This window comes from Marmota marmota, unplaced genomic scaffold (genome assembly GCF_001458135.2).
Source record: "Marmota marmota marmota unplaced genomic scaffold, marMar, whole genome shotgun sequence".
In the NCBI taxonomy this organism is placed as follows: domain Eukaryota; kingdom Metazoa; phylum Chordata; class Mammalia; order Rodentia; family Sciuridae; genus Marmota; species Marmota marmota.
The window spans coordinates 15,576,021-15,592,470 of NW_026000222.1; the positions used below are offsets into that span (position 1 = coordinate 15,576,021).

A 16,450-nucleotide genomic window follows, 5' to 3' on the forward strand; every position below is an offset into this window, starting at 1 on the left:
GTTCTGGGTTTGACCCAGCACCACACACACACAAATAATAAAGGTATTACTTAGCTTTTATACCAACAAACTGACAATTACAGTAATGGATAGAATTACGTATCATGACAAAGACCTCTTTCTTAAAACGGATGTTTCTTTTCTTTTTCACATTTAAACAAAACTTTTTAAAAAGAGAATGATTTTCTAACGGGAAAAGAAAACTACAAAGAGCCAAACCCAGCTTTGTAATCCCAGCAATTTAGGAGTCTGAGTCAGGAAGATCTCAAGTTAAGACCAGCCTCAGCAACTTAGCAAGATCCTGTCTCAAAATAAAAAATAAAAAAAAGGGCTGGGGATGTGGTTTAGTGGTTAAGTGCCCCTGGGTTCAAACCCTGGTACCAAAAAAATAAAAAATAAAAAAATACAATAAAATAAAAAAATAAAAGAGCTGGGGGTAAAGCACTCTGGGTTAAATCTCTAGTACCAAAAACAAACAAACAAAAAACCCAAACCCAATGCTATCTTGAAAACTGAAGAATAATTTCCTGCTCCAAATGGAATGTCAGGCCATAATTTTATATACAAGAAGCATTGAGAAAGAAGGAGAAGACCTATTAGTATATACATATTTTTCATCAACACTCTTACCAGTTCTCCCTCAGGACCACCAAAATCCAAATAGAGATTTCTGATGCCATCATCAGCAGACATTTTCAGACGTTCAAATGGGTAGCGGTATAATATGGTGCTGGAGCCTCCATTTTCCCTTGATATAGTGAACCCATTTTCATAGTGGACAGTGAATCTTACCTCTTGGCCATTTAATGTGCAGCCTGTCAAAGACCAGAAAAAGGAAAAAAAATATATATATATATATGTGTGTGTGTGTGTGTGTGTGTGTGTATACACAGTCTCTTCTTTAGTTGTCAAGTGGAAAAGGATTTTCAAAAGGGAGAAAGAATCTTTTCTTTCCTTCCTTCCTCCTCCCTTCCCTTCTTGGTACTAAGGATTAAACTCAGAGGTGCTTTACCACTGGGCTATATATCCCTAGACATTTTTAAAATTTTCAGACAGGGTCTTACTAAGTTGCCCATGCTGACTTCAAACTTGTAAACTTGTGATCCCACTGCCTCAGTCTCTAGAGTCTCTGAGATTACAGCACTGCACCTGGTTAAGAATCTTTTCATGAAAGATGGCAAGCTTTTGCAAACTATGTAGGTATGTGTGGTCCTGAGGAAGTAAGAGGTGGACGTTATGGTGCATGTCTGTAATCCCAGTGACTTGGGGGTCTGAGGCAGGAGAATCACAAATTCAAGGCCAGTCTCAGAAACTTAGCAAGACTCTGTATCAAAATAAAAAGTAAAAAGAGCCACAAATTCAACTCAGTGGTAAAGAACCCCTGGGTTCAATCCTTGGACAAACAACAACAACAAAAGATACACTATCCATACTCTCAGACACTTCATAAACACAAAGACATGGACTTGAAATCCCTAATGTGGAAGGCAGACTATAGAGAATGTGAGTAAACACCAAACTGAATAAGGCCAAAGTCAAGGAAAGGTTTCCTGAAAGAGATGGGCTCCATAGAATAGATAAAACTGGATGGGCAGAGAGAATTAAGAAGGATTCAACTAAGTGAGAAAGAGAAAAGAGCAAAGGCAGAGATGCCTTTTAGGGGCAGTAACATGATTCAGTAGGTATTTGGGAAGGAGATAATGTTTATCAAAAGGAAAGACTATGCTCAGTGAAAGTCATGCTGTCCTCTCAAAGATAAAAATCAAAGATTACATCTAAATTGACAGGACACAAAAAACTTTGATCATCAAAACTAGCAAACACCTTATATCAAGACTCCTAAGTCTATTTAGTCAAAGACTGAGAAAAGATTACTAGTGTGTGGGGGCTACAAATGAGAGACTCTCTGAGACTTGGGAATTAGCACAGCTTAAACTGAACTTAAAAACATTTAAGGGGGGCTGAGTTTGTGGCTCAGAGGTAGAACACTCCCCTGGCATGTGTGGGGCACTAGGTTTGATCCTTAGCACCACATAAAAATAAAATAAAGGTATTGTGTCCACCTATACCTAAATAAATAAATAAACAAAAAAAAAATTTAAGGATCAGAATTGATCTTTGTTTGATCACTTTAACTAGAAAGAATGGCTCTTTAACAAGCAAGTCATCATACAAGTCCAATATATTCTTTCACTGGATATGCAAAAACATTCAGTGAGTGAAGGCAGCTGGTGTGTTCAAGAGAGAAAGGAGAAAAGATAAATATTAAAGGTGTTCCACTCCAAATAACTCAAAAGGTTTAGACAATAGACTTTAAAATTAACCACTTGGAGAAATAATCCAATGCATTAATCTCTAAATAAATGGATGAGGGGTTTAGAGGAAGAGATAGACATCACTCAAGGCAATCAGGATATAGTCCTATTACCATCCCAAAAGCTACAGGATACTCTAGAGTATGGAGGACTAAAGAAAACAGAGAAACAGTCTTAGCTTAGGAAAAAAAAAAAAAAAAAAAAGCTCAAAGAAAAAAGGATCACCCAAGTCCTTGCCTTTCTGGCTGGAGAAAGTTCAGTGTAGGCATGGAATCAGATCAGATGATTACAGTTAGGGAAGGCAATCTGTTAACTCCACAACAAAGTTGTTGTACAAGAGATTTCTTACATGTTCTATTTTGAATTGTTTCTTATCAGGAAGGAAGGAAAGAAAACGTGAGTGTGCATGTGTGTGTTACTTTAAAATATTGATTATGATTATCCCAACCTTGAAAAGGAGAAGTAAATATTATATTGAATATGTGTAGGACTAGATATTGGGTTTTAGTTTTAAAACTTATAATTCAGCCTGGTGTGGTGGCACACGCCTGTAATCCCGGTGGCTGGAGAGGCTGAGACAGGAGGATCCTGAGTTCAAAGCCAGCCTCAGCAAAAAGTGAGGCCCTAAGCAACTCAGTGAGACCCTGTCTTTAAATAAAATACAAAAATAGGGCTGGGGATGTGGCTCAGTGGTGGAGTGCTCCTAAGTTCAATCGCAGTACCAAAACCAAAAAACCTTATAATTGATACCAGATACCTTTTTTCATTGGTGCATACTAATGATCTAGAATAGTGGGTTTCATTGTGGATACCAGATACTTTTGAAGGAAGAGTATGGACTGATCATAAAAATGTTGTGCCTCATAAAATTAAACCATTTATTCCTAAATTGTAGATCAAACAGTTGAGGCAATGGTGATTTAGTGCCTGACACTCCCCACCTTCACCCACTATGATGAGACAATACCTTCAATACCTATCTGCATGCTAAAGTAGGGGGTCATGATTTGAGGCTGATTAACCAAGGACTGTGCTGTTGCAACTGGCTTATTATAATCATACTGATGTCATGGGGCTGGGGATGTAGCTCAAGTGGTAGCGCGCTCGCCTGGCATGCGTGTGGCCCGGGTTCGATCCTCAGCACCACATACAAACAAAAGATGTTGTGTCCGCTGAGAACTGAAAAATAAATATTAAAATTCTCTATCTCTCTCTCTGTCTCTCTCTTTCTTAAAAAAAAAAAAAAAAAGAATAATCATACTGATGTCTTAATTCAATTTACCATCCATTCCTATTTATAGGTAACTCAGTAAAAAACTCAAAATACTGATTTTTCTTAATAGAGTACCAAAAATATAAAAAGACAAACAATAGCAGCAGTTGAGGACAATTGCTGGACATCAGATATTAAAGTTTAAAGGACGTAAAAAACTACTTTTGAGATAACCAAAGGAAGGAGGTAAGCAAAACAGTACTCAGCAGTAAGTTCTGTGTTCCTTTTGTTGAGTACAATTTGGGATGATGTTGGTAAACAGAATTGAAGATAAGGAAAGCAACTTCATTAGCCTGGATTCAAAATAATTAGAAAATACACGTATAGACTAACAGTCCAATGGAATTGTGAATTATATCTTTACTAATTTGCACAGCCATTAATTAATTAATATTTCAACTCCTTGCTCTCACAGGGCAGAAGGGAAGACAGACTGGTAATGAAAACCAACATACAATAGTGAAAAAAAATTTTTTTTGTGTTCTGTATTAGGTAGCACTGTGTTTGTTAGGTGCTAGGAGACAAAAAGTAAAAGGTGGCTCCTGTTCAGACAAGCAAGAAAGGAAAGTTAACATGGGCATTGTACAATGATGTAAGTGCTACAAGAGAGATGCACAAAATGCTATGGAAGGACAGAGAGGGGAAGAGAGTACCTGGGGAATTAGAAAAGGCTTAAAGAGAGGTGTAATTCAACTAGATCTTAAAAAATAATGATGAACCACAGAGAACCAGGAATCATTCATCCAAGACCAATCATTTCCCCCCATTTATGCGCTACTGAAAATTAAAATAGCATATCAGAATTTCCTTTTTTGCAACTCAAATTTTTTTTTTTTTTTTACCTGTCTGAGATTTTATTAGCAGGAGTGTAGCAGCCAGTCACTGAAGAGAAGGGGGGGGAGGGGAGAGGGAGGGAGAGGGGAGGAAGAGGAGGAGGAGGAGGAGGGGAGGGGAAGGGAAGGGAAGGGAAGGGAAGGGAAGGGAAGGGAGGGAGAGAGAGAGGAAGAGAGGGACAGGGAGAGAAAGAGANGAGGGAGGGAGGGAGGGAGAGGAAGAGGAGGAGGAGGAGGAGGGGAGGGGAAGGGAAGGGAAGGGAAGGGAAGGGAAGGGAAGGGAGGGAGAGAGAGAGGAAGAGAGGGAAAAAGAGGGGGAGAGTAAGAGAAATAAAGTAAGAGAGAGGGAGAGTAAGAGAGTAAGAGAACAACTCAAATTTTTGAAAACCAGAAAATCTAATTTATTTACTCTAATTATTACACTCTAATCAAACTACCCATTATTCTCTTCACACCTCTTCCAGTTCCTGAGTTTTATTTCATGGATTTCAGAGTTCTAAAATTCACAGGAAAACCTGAGATCTATTGATATTTCTTTGGGTCAAACAGAAAAGTAAAACTAAAGTATACTGAAATCATTTATGTACATCTTAATGGCATAGATTCCTTATAAGTTATTGGCATTAAGGCATTGAAGAGATCCCCAACACACACACACACACACACACACACACACACACACACACGTAGAAAGGGATGCAAAAGAATAAGGACATTGGCTTGGGTTGTGGCTCAGCGGTAGAGTGCTTGCCTAGCACATGCAAGGTCCTGGGTTTGATCCTCAACACCATATACAAATAAATAAAATAAAGGTATTGTGTCCAACTACAACTAAAAAACAAATATTTAAAAAAAGAGAATAAAGACATCAGAGAATTCATACATAAGCTATTCAAAATCACTGGTATGCAGTCCAAGCGTAGAAAAGCATGCCTAAAATTACCATCATGAAGAATAAGATAAAATTTATGCCTATACTGACTCTGTGTCATAATCAGTCCCTATTGTAGCATTCTCAGAAGGATCCCATCCATGATATACATAATAACTGCAGGTACATTTGAATGCAGGTATGCTTTGTAATTCACTCTGAATTCCTCTGAGATTGTTATCTCCTTGTTGCTCTCTTTCAAGCTGGGAAAATCTTACACCTAGGAGATATCTCCATTTTGCCACACTTTTTGTTTTTTCTGCAGATAACAATGTCGGACTCCTTACGCCTAAAGGGAAAGCTACTTCTGACCTCCTACAAGATCCTCTCACTTCTGTCCTGTGATTGGGGTGGATCTTCTGGCAGAAGGGAAGGGCATTTGTCATGAGGATTCAGTCAAGTTATGAAGTTGCTTTATTAGTATTTCTGAACTGACTGTATGAGAGTCCACTGAATCTTTGAGACATTTTTTTAAAAATTTTTATATCAGAAAGACTCCTGTGTCAAGGTTGGGTTAAATTTTTGCAATGGGTCCATTGGGAGGTGCGTGGAACTCTCAAAAATTTGCTCCACAGTTGCCTGAGAGGAAAAAAAACCGTAGCCCTGAAAGAGGCTAAAATCTCGAACTTCAATAGATTGTGAAACGAGCAATCAAGACAGATCATTTTAAACAAAGCTCTTCAATGAGAATTTCCCTGAAGCACATATAATCTATCTGTACTTCAAAAATCTGACTTCACATTGAAAACTTAAGTTATTAAACTAATTTCCCAAATAATGGTTTTATTGAGCTACAATTCACATATCATACAACCAATTCACCCTTTGAAGTGTACAACTCAGGAATTTTTTGTATATTCAGAGTTGTAAATATTCATTTATTTTTAATTAAAAAATTTTTTTAGTTGTAGATGGACACAATACCTTTATTTTATTTATTTTTATGTGGTGCTGAGGACTGAATCCAGTGTCTGACACATGCCAGGCAGGCACTCTACTACTGAGCCACAACCCCAACCCTTCATTTATTTTTAATTAACAAAGAAAATGTATTGGTTTTCCTTTTGGTACTGGGAATTGAACCCAGGAGCACTTTACCACTGATCTACATCCCCAGCCCTTTTTATTTATTAAATTTTGAGATACAGTCTTGTTAAGTTGCTGAGCCTGGCCTCAAACTTTGATCCTGAGCAAGTCGTGACCCTGAGTTGCTGATATTACAGGCCTGTGTGCCACTGTGTCTGGCCATATTGGTTTTCATTTAAAATCTAGAGCTGTGGTTCCCAGTCCTAGTCCTAGAGACTTTTAATGCCCTAGCGAAATAAATAAGAATATATGGAGGCAGAACTTAGTCACTGATATTATTAAAAAGCTCTCTAGGTATTTCTATGGTACAATCAAGGACGGTGAATGTTGATACATAGCACGAATACTTGGTGTTAGTAATATGCTAATCCTTTTTCTTCTTCCTGGTATTATGGACTAAATCCAGAGGCTTCTACCACTGGATTACATCTATAGCCCTTTTTATTTTTTTAAGCGTCTTTCTAAGTTGCCAAAGTTAGCCTTGAACTTGGGATCCTCCTGACTCAGGCTTCCCAGTTGCTGGGATTATAGGTGTGTGCCTCTGTGCCCAGTTCTTATTTATTTTTACTTCTATACTCAGTAAATATTTGCTGATCTAAAGAAGTGAGAAAGACTGACCCTGTATGTCCATTAGGTATCTAATATGGTCATAAGAACACATCATCATGAGAGGGAAATGCATGGGCTTAAAGTACTGGTCTTAGAGTCAGAAAAGACCTGTTCAAGCCCCAGTCATATTGACTCTAGTTCTTGTTAAATGAAAAGCAATCTGGGACATTTATATGTATGCATACAGTTACAGTAGTATATATGAAACAGTACCCCAAATTCATAGAGACTGATAATGAATGGCCACAAGAGGGCACTTTTACAATGGAAAGGGACAACAATTTTATTTTCTTTAAATGCTTAATTTGAGTAAGTGTTGAGCACATACTTTCAACCTTTTGAAGAGAAATTTCTATTCCAAGTTCTTTATTATTATTATTGCCAGTACTAGAGATTGAACACAGGGGAACTCTACCATGGAGTCTTTTTTGTTTAATTATTTTGGTATTGGTGATTGAACCCAGAGGTGCTTTATCAATGAGTGAAATCCCTAGCCCTATTTCTTTTTATTTAATTTTATTTTTGCACTGAGTATTAAACTCAGGGCACTGAACCTCTGAGCCACATCCTCAGCCCTTTATTTATTTTTTATTTTAAATGTTGAGATGTGGTCTCAGTAAGTTGCTTAGAGCCTTGCTAAATTGCTGAGGCTGTCTTTTAACTTGTGATCTTCCTGACTTATCACGCATCACTGTGTCTGGCTTTTATTTTTTAATTTTGAAACAAGGTCTTGCTAAGTTGATTAGGGCCTTGCTGAATGGCTGAGTTTGGCCTCAGACTTGCAATCCTCCTGTTTTAGCCTACTGAGTAACTGGGATTATAGGTATGTGCCACTATTCCTGGACAAATCTTTTATTTTTTTTCTATAGTCATGAGTTTGCCAGATGCTCATAGTAAGAGTGTTTATTGATAACTTAGATTCCAAACTTCTTAACTAGAAAGTCAATGCATCTAGTACTTAGTGAGTCCTTAAACTACCAAATGTGGATTAAAATGATTGGCAATAAAAATGCCATTTGAACACAGGGTGTAACGAATGTGCTTAAAGCCATATGCCAGGTCTCGAAAAACTGCTTGTGATACACAGACACCAGGTTTCTTTCTAATCATCTCCATTTTTAACTGCCACATTTTAGTACATCATATAGTTTGGCACATATAACAATAGTTGTACTTTAAAATGAAGCCTAACAGTTCCATTTAGTTACTATTAGAAACAAAATGTCAGTATCCTGCTGGGCGAAGTGGTGTACCTCTGAAATCCCAGAGGCCCAGGAGGCTGAGGCAGGAGGATCATGAGTTCAAAGCCAGCCTCCGCAATTTAGTGAGGACCTAAGCAACTCAGTGAGACCCTGTCTCTAAATAAAAATACAAAAAGGGCTGGGGATGTGGCTCAGTGGTTAAGTGTCAGTATCATACTGGGTATAGTGGCATATGTAAGTAATCCCACTGACTTGGAGGCTGAGGCAGGAGAATTGAAAATTCCAGGCCAGTCTCTGCAATTTAGTGAGTCTCTGTCTCAAAATAAAAAATACTGGGGATGTAGTTCAGTGGTAGAGCAACTCTTGGTTCAATACTGGTAAAAAAAAAAAAATTTAAAAAGACAAAAAACAAAAAAGTCAGCATCTCTACCTAAAGAGATTTCCTTGATCAGTTCAGCAGCAGCATGGCAACCCTGTACCAGTATCCTGGTCCAAGTGGAAAGATCCCGATGTGTCTCCACCTTGAAGAGATGCATCTCAATGCCCTGCCGAGAGCCTGTCCTGGTGGCAAATGTAAGGTCAGATCCAAGGGAAGGTGATCGACATCCAGAGCCAGAATGAACCAACCTAGGACCAAAATGGAGCAGAGATCAAAACTAATTAGTGCATTATAGAAAGAATGTCAGGGATTTATGCTCATTGATAAACAGAAATTTATAAAAGCCAGCAACAGTTTTCTAATAAGTATATTTCAAAGCAAGATAGTAGATACTATTTCCATTTTCTCCTAAAATGACCCCTAATGATTGACATCTGAAGACAAGATACCGTCTTTCATAAAGAAAACACCACAGTGGCACACGCCTATAATCCTAGTGAAGTGGGAGGCTAAAGCAGGAGGATTATATGTTCAAGGCCAGCCTCAGCAATTTAGCAAGGCAAGGCCCTAAGCAACCTAGTGAGACCCAGTTTTAAAATAAAAAATAAAAAGTTCTGGGGATGTGGCTCAGTGGTAAAGCACCCCTGGGTTCAATCCCTAGTGCCTGCAAAAGGAACTATGTATAAACAGAAGAATGAATAAAGAAAAATTCTATGCTCTATTCTAAACAGTGGAATATTATTCAGCTTAAATATTATTCAGTGAAATCTGTCACCTGGATGAACTTCAAGACATTATGTTAAATGAAATGAGTGAGTCACAAAGACAAATACTACACCATTTTATTTATATGAAGCATACAAAGTAATTCCAGAATTCTAATTTTTTTTGAAAGCTAGAATGTTATCATTGGCAACAAATATTATCACTATTTTTCATGACAGTCTCATTTTGGTCATTTTAGAATAAGTGTATGACAAATACCCAAGCCTGACTAACCATAGTATGGCAGTTAGTAGGTCTTCCCGATTAAAAAATGGTGATCCATGAGGAAAACATCAAGTTCAGCTCACTACTCAATCATACATGTGCTTTTCCTTGAGACAATAGCAGATCATACTTCAGTATGAGTCAGAAGTGTTCTCTGGGGCCAGGTGTGGGTGACAAGGGTATCCTACATATTTAGTTTGATTGGATATCCCAAGTCAGAATTATAAAATAGTTTAGGAGAATTTTTTTTCCCACAGATTTGATTATGAAATATTTTGGGCAGGAAATCTAATTCAAACCAGCTGCTGAACTCTCACTGAGCAGAGTTGGTTAGGATACATTGCCAAAAGGCCCCTCTTTGGGGGAGGCCAGATGAGCTCATGCAAAGGCATTTTAGCAGTCTTTGCTCCATACTAGCATGTGCACACACTAACTCAATTTTCTACACTGTAAAATATTTTTTAAAATATTTTTTTTAGTTGTAGTTGGACACAATACCTTTATTTTATTTATTTATTTTTATGTGGTGCTGAGGATCGAACCCAGTGCCTCCTCGCACATGCTAGGCAAGCACTCTACCGATGAGCCAGAACCCCAGCCCCTACACTGTAAAATATTCACTTTCTTTGAGCACTTTTTCTGTTCCAGTCAAAGAAAGCTTATAGGAAAATACTACAAAATCCACAGCACTTATGAAACCAATATAGTTTTCCACCTGCATCATATACCTGTCTTTAACCTCTTTGATACTTTTTAAAATGGGCCCACTATTCTGACTTCCCAACATGCTTTCACTTTTTTAAAAAAATATTTATTTTCTAGTTGTAGTTGGACACAATACCTTTATTTTATTTATTTATTTGGTGCTGAGGATCAAACCCAGGGCCTTGCACATGCTAGGCGAGTGCTCTACCACTGAGCCACAACCCCAGCCCAAACTTCTTCAATTTAATTTAAAAAAATCAAAAAAAAAAAAGTTTTCCCTGGTATGGTGGTGCACACTTATAATCCCAGTGACTCAGGAGGCCATGGCAGCACCACATTCTAATTTAGCAAATTTTTATCATCCCCAAAAGAAATCTTATGCATATTGCCACCTTAACCCTTGTAACCACTAATATGCTGTCTTCATAGATTTGCATATTCTGAATATTTCATATAAATGTAATGGTATAATATGTGGTACTTCATATTTCAAAGTTCATCCATGTTTTAGCATATATCAGAACTTTTTAAACTACAAAACAATATTCTGTTACATATATATCACTTTTTTTCACATGTTGTTTATCCAACAAAGTTTTTGGATAAACTACCATTTATCATCAGTTGACAGACATTTGGGGTGTTTCCATTTTGGGGTTATTGTGAATAATACTGATATGAATATTCGGTATAATTTTCTATGTGGACATAAGTTTTCATTTCTCTTGGGTATATAATGTAAGAGTGGAATTACTGGGTGACTCAGGCTGGAGATATAGCTCAGTGGAGAGCACTTTCCTAGCATGTGTACAAGGCCGCAGGTACCACAAAAAAAGGGAAAAAAATGTTAAGCCTAAAGTTACCCTCTTTGTTTTATCAGAATTAGAATACAGGACTCTTCCACACAGTCATAGTCACAAGTTCTAAATCTCTGGAAAATATGAACTTAATTGCTCTAATTATAACTACTGAAATATATCCATATATTTTTATAGGATTCCTGTCATGTTCCCAAAGTAACTGTAAAACAATAACTACAATTTAAGCAGGAGAACTTAGATTTATTGGTAGCTTTTTATATACAAAGCATCCTAGGAAGTCCTAAAATGACAAAGTAATAGTTCCTCGCTTCAATGAGATTATAATTTAGTTTGCATAAATAAACTGCAAAGAAACTGATGGTTAAATTCAATCTTCTGCAGGTCTCTTCTTTCTTGAAGAAATTAAGAAAAGCATGCCTCTAATTCTGAGGCTCAAAAGATCCTTTATCTATTCTGCAATCTATGAGCTCGAGCTCTAAATTACAGAGGATACTCCTAGAAAGCTACATGAGAATATTTTTATAAAAAGAACAATACATGTAAAAGAATTTGGCAAGTTGAAGGAGATTCTATATAAAGTACAAGTCTTTTAATGCAAAGAATACTCTTTCTTACATGGATCTTTATCTGTTCAAAGCAGGAAATCCTTTGTTCCCTATGGATATTATACCAGATAGTTCTGTCATTTTGCTCTTTCAACATTAGTTTTCTGTGGGGCTCTTTGTGTAGTTATTTCAACACCTGATTCTTCCCCCCCCCCCCACTTCTTTTCTTGGCAGTGCTGGGGATTGAACCCAGGGCCTCACCACAAGGCTAAGCAAACAATTTACTTTACTACTGAGTTGCATCCCCAGTTTAACATCTGATTCTTTTTTAAACCCAAGTAAAATTGAATTCGAATGTTTTCTTGTTTTACAGTTATATACTTTAAGACATTCTGCCCTCCAAATCTAAATTTCTTTATTCCTATTCTCTTCCAACTCCCCATGTATGGTATGCTGAAAACATTCTGTTGCTTTATGTCAAAACAATGTTTATTTGATGGAATCAAAATTATATGTTCTTATATTAAAAAGAGAAGTGAAAATATTTTGGCTAAATTTTGTGGTTTATCCATGATACCACATTTGGTTTTAAATGATTTGATCACCCAGTCAAAAGGCTGCTACAATTTCAGTGGTTTTCTACTCAGTCAATAAAATAAAGAAAAAACCCTATTATCTCTGTGACTAAGCAAATTTTGAAGGGAGTGGTTAGGAAGTTGCTTCAACAATTTAAAAGATGCAAAGAAAAATAAAAGTGACAGGAACAATTTATTCAGAGCTAGGAGATGCAAAATGATAAATAGGTTATAAATTTTTTTGTCTACATCAACTATCTCACATACTTAAATACTATTTTAGGCACCTAAGATAACAGAACACACATTAAAATTTGTTAATCGATTTAGAATAGAATTTCTTTTATTTATTTATTTTTGGTCTTTAGTCTTACCTTGTAGCAACAAGAGGGTAGCTATGGCATGGAGATGCCCAGGCATCTCTTGTCCATGGCATGCAATCATAAAGCAGCAAGTCCTTCTCAGTCACAGCCATGAGGACAGGTCTCCATTGTTGTCTCCCACCATCTAGCTTTGCCTGTTACAATGGTGAAATCTAGAATCAGATCTAATAATGTCTTTGTAAAAATTTCTTCAGTGATGTACTAACACAGTGGGTCTCCATTTTGTTTCCCTCTCCTAACAGACCTGAGATATAGAAAACAATCTATCAGGTTCCTTCCCACTGGTAAGGATTCTCCACTGGGAAGTGTGGGTGGTACATATATTTGAAAAAGCTCCCCGCAGCAAGTTACAGACGATCTAGTGATATGATATAGTTTTCCCCATTCCATAATAATTGATATTAATTATAATTAAAGACATAGTAATTTTTTCAAAATATAACAGTTTCAGTATATCTGATGTTTGAATGACATCTAAGCACAGGACAGAAACTCCTGCTACCTGTTTCACTAGTAGGGTAGAAAATCTTCCTTCTAAATAAGTATACATAATCTAAATAGCAACATTTTGAAATGCTTTTCATTAAGACATGCAGTAAGAAATAAATTTTACATTGCAATCCAATACACACATACAATATAAGTAAATGTTCTATTTTCCAATATATTTTGGAATATATTCTGAAATAACACTGTATTTTGTGCAATGAACTCTAATAATTTCTTTTATTTTTTAAAAAATACTGATAATGTACATATATGAAAACACCACAATAAATCCCACCATTGTATATATCCACAAGAATAGGATCCTAATTAGAATAAGATATGTTTCATGCTTACATAATTATATCAAAATGGATTCTACTGTCAGGTATAACTAAAAGGAATCAATACGAAAAATACTGATCATGATCTACTATGTTGTATTTTGGAAAACACTGATATAAGAGTTCTTTATTATATTTTCAGAAGCATATTTTTCAAAGTGGTACCACTTCATTTGCCTGTATAAAGCTTTGTTATCTACGTAAGGGTCTAAAAATGTAGGAAAAATATGGGTGTGGTGGCACATTCTTGTAATCCCAGGGACTTGGGAGACAGAAGTAGGAGGATCACAAATTCAAGGCCAACCTCAGGAAGACACTCTCAAAACAAAAAATAAAAAGGGCTGGGAATATAGCTCAGTGAAGAGCATCCCTAGGTTCAATCCCCAGTACTGTGGTGGGGGGGTGCTGGAGGAATAGGAAAACAACTGTGTATGTATATTGTCAAGGATCTACTGGGGGAAAAAAAAAAAAAGCAAAAGATTATGTTCAAGAAAAGCCCTGTTAGCTGAGCATAGTGGTATATGCCTGTAATCCCAGCAATTTGGGAGGCTGAGGTAGGCAGCATTAAGTTCCAAGTCAGCCTCAGCAATTTAGTGAAGCCCAAAGGAACTCAGCAACACTCTGTCTCAAAATAAAAAATAAAAAGGGCTGGGGATGCAGCCCAATGGTAAAGCACCCCTGGGTTCAATCCTCATTAGCAGGTGCACCCTCCGGACCCCTGCCCCGCAAAAAAGAGAAAAGCCCTGTCACCATCAACCCTTTTGGCCCTCCTCAGATGAGACCTTTGATCAGGAACTGCTTAACTAAACTGTATTTTAACACGGATTCTTTAGCTCACCATCACTGCCTGTTTCAAAGAGATTTCAAGTTGATGAATCACTTGTCTCTTAAAGAGTTGTCTTCAGAGCCACTTTTCAATTTCTTTTTCTAAATGACTTCTGAAGGTAACCTGGACATCTTTTTTTTTTTTCAAATAATTTTTTAAGTTGTTGATAGACCTTTATTTTATTTATTTTTATGTGGTGCTGAGAATCAAACCCAATGCCTCCCACATGCTAGGCAAGTGAGCTACCACTGAGCCATAGCCCCCAGTCCCTGGCAGAACATCTTAAGGATACATTTATAATCCTCAAGTGGCCTGAGTGGTTTGATTCTATGATTTTGTTTTGGTTTTGGTACTCGGTATTGAACCCAGGAGTACATTACCACTGAGCTACATCCCCATGCCCTTTAATTTGTTTTTTTGCTACTAGGAATGAACCTAAGGGTGCTTAATCACTGAGCAATATCCCCAGCCCTTTATATATGTGTGTGTGTGTGTGTGTGTGTGTGTGTGTGTGTATGTGTATACATATGTATACGTATGTATTTCTCTAAATAGAGAAACGGTCTCATTGAGTTGCTGAGGGCCTCGCTAAGTTGCTGAGGTTGGCTTTGAACTCATGATCCTCTTGCCTCAGCCTCCCAAACCACTGGGATTATAGACATTTGCTACCATGGCTGGCAGATACTTACATTTTTAGACTGGATCATGATATCAACACTTCAAAGGGATTTCTATGTTATGTTCACTATTAAATGTTGTCTCCAAGACAGCTATGAACAATATTTTAATAGGGAAAAATAATGTAAATTTATCTTCTAAAAGTCTTAACAATCTGCTTTTTTTTCTCTTTCCACAGTTTTTTATTGGAAACACTCTGATTTTAAAATGCACTTTTCTGGGCTGGGGTTGTAGCTCAGTGATAGAGTTCTTGCCTAGCATGTGTGAGGTATTGGGTTCGATTCTCAGCACTGCACATACAAATAAATAAAAATAAAGGTCCATTGACAACTAAAAAAAAGATTTTAAAATAATTCACTTTTTTTGGGCTGGGGATGTGGCTCAAGCGGTAGCACGCTCGCCTGGCATGCGTGTGGCCCGGGTTCGATCCTCAGCACCACATACAATCAAAGATGTTGTGTCTGATGAAAACTAAAAAAAAATAAATATTAACATTCTCTCTCTCTTAAAAAAAAAAAAAAAGAAAAAAAAGAATTCACTTTTTCCCCAAGTTACAAGAGATTTTGAAGGCTAAACCAGAGTATTGCATTTGGAAAACCTAAATCAAATTTATTTATTTTTCCCCAATAAAGGTATTTTGAGATCTAAAGGAAAAATGCTAATATCAAGCTTAACTAATAATTTTTTAAAACTGTTTATTCCTTAGCACTTTTAAGTCCTTAAATTATAGATAATATGTTTTCCCTCTTCTATTCACCACTGGAGAAAAATGAAATCTCAATTTTTTAAAAAACATTTTTTTAGTTGTTGATGGACCTTTCTTTTATTTAGTTATGTGTGGTGCTGAGAATCGAACCCAGTGCCTCACACATGCTAGGCAAGCACTCTACCACAACCCCAGCCCTGAAATCTCAATTTTAATCATTCTGTTCGACTATGTGCCTTAACTTTTAAGGATACTGTTTGTTTTCAATGGAGTAAAAAATGCTGCCTATTATATATAGTATGTCTTTTGGGTTGTGGTATCAGCACAAGCAGCCTCCATTACTGTGAGGTTTTGGCTAGAGCAAAAAGGGATACTAATATTAGGGTTTCGATTTGTTTGTGTTTCAACACCCAAACATACATACATTTGGCAGAACAACTATCTTTTCCAAATTTTATTTTTCTAATAAATAGAGATGGATTGCACTAAAGATAAAAAAATACTAATAGCTATTATTCATTCTCTAAATCCCTTAATCCTATAAATATTTCTTTGTGAAAGGTGAATGTACTTTTGTTCTTTATTACAGTAGAAAACAGAACAAAAACAAAATAAACCATTCCACTAATCCTGATTTAGTGTATATGTTCCTAATTTGAATCTTTGTACAATTTGCCATTTATCATGAACAAAGGAGGAACTGTTAAAGCTTTTCTTTGATTGACTTGGATTTTCTTTTTTCTTTTTTTTTTTTTTTAAAGAG

The 16,450-nt window shown here is 36.7% G+C and overlaps 1 protein-coding gene across 1 annotated transcript in view; it reads right to left on the minus strand.

The window, feature by feature from the left end:
- Window positions 1-16,450, minus strand: part of Sntb2 (syntrophin beta 2) — a 90,158-nt gene that overhangs the window by 10,192 nt on the left and 63,516 nt on the right. The window contains exons 5-7 of the mRNA XM_015496311.2: window positions 12,639-12,781; window positions 8,680-8,876; window positions 631-815 (exon numbers count right to left, since the gene is read on the minus strand). Coding sequence (XP_015351797.1) covers window positions 631-815; window positions 8,680-8,876; window positions 12,639-12,781 — 525 coding nt within the window. The remainder of the gene's footprint in view (window positions 1-630; window positions 816-8,679; window positions 8,877-12,638; window positions 12,782-16,450) is intronic.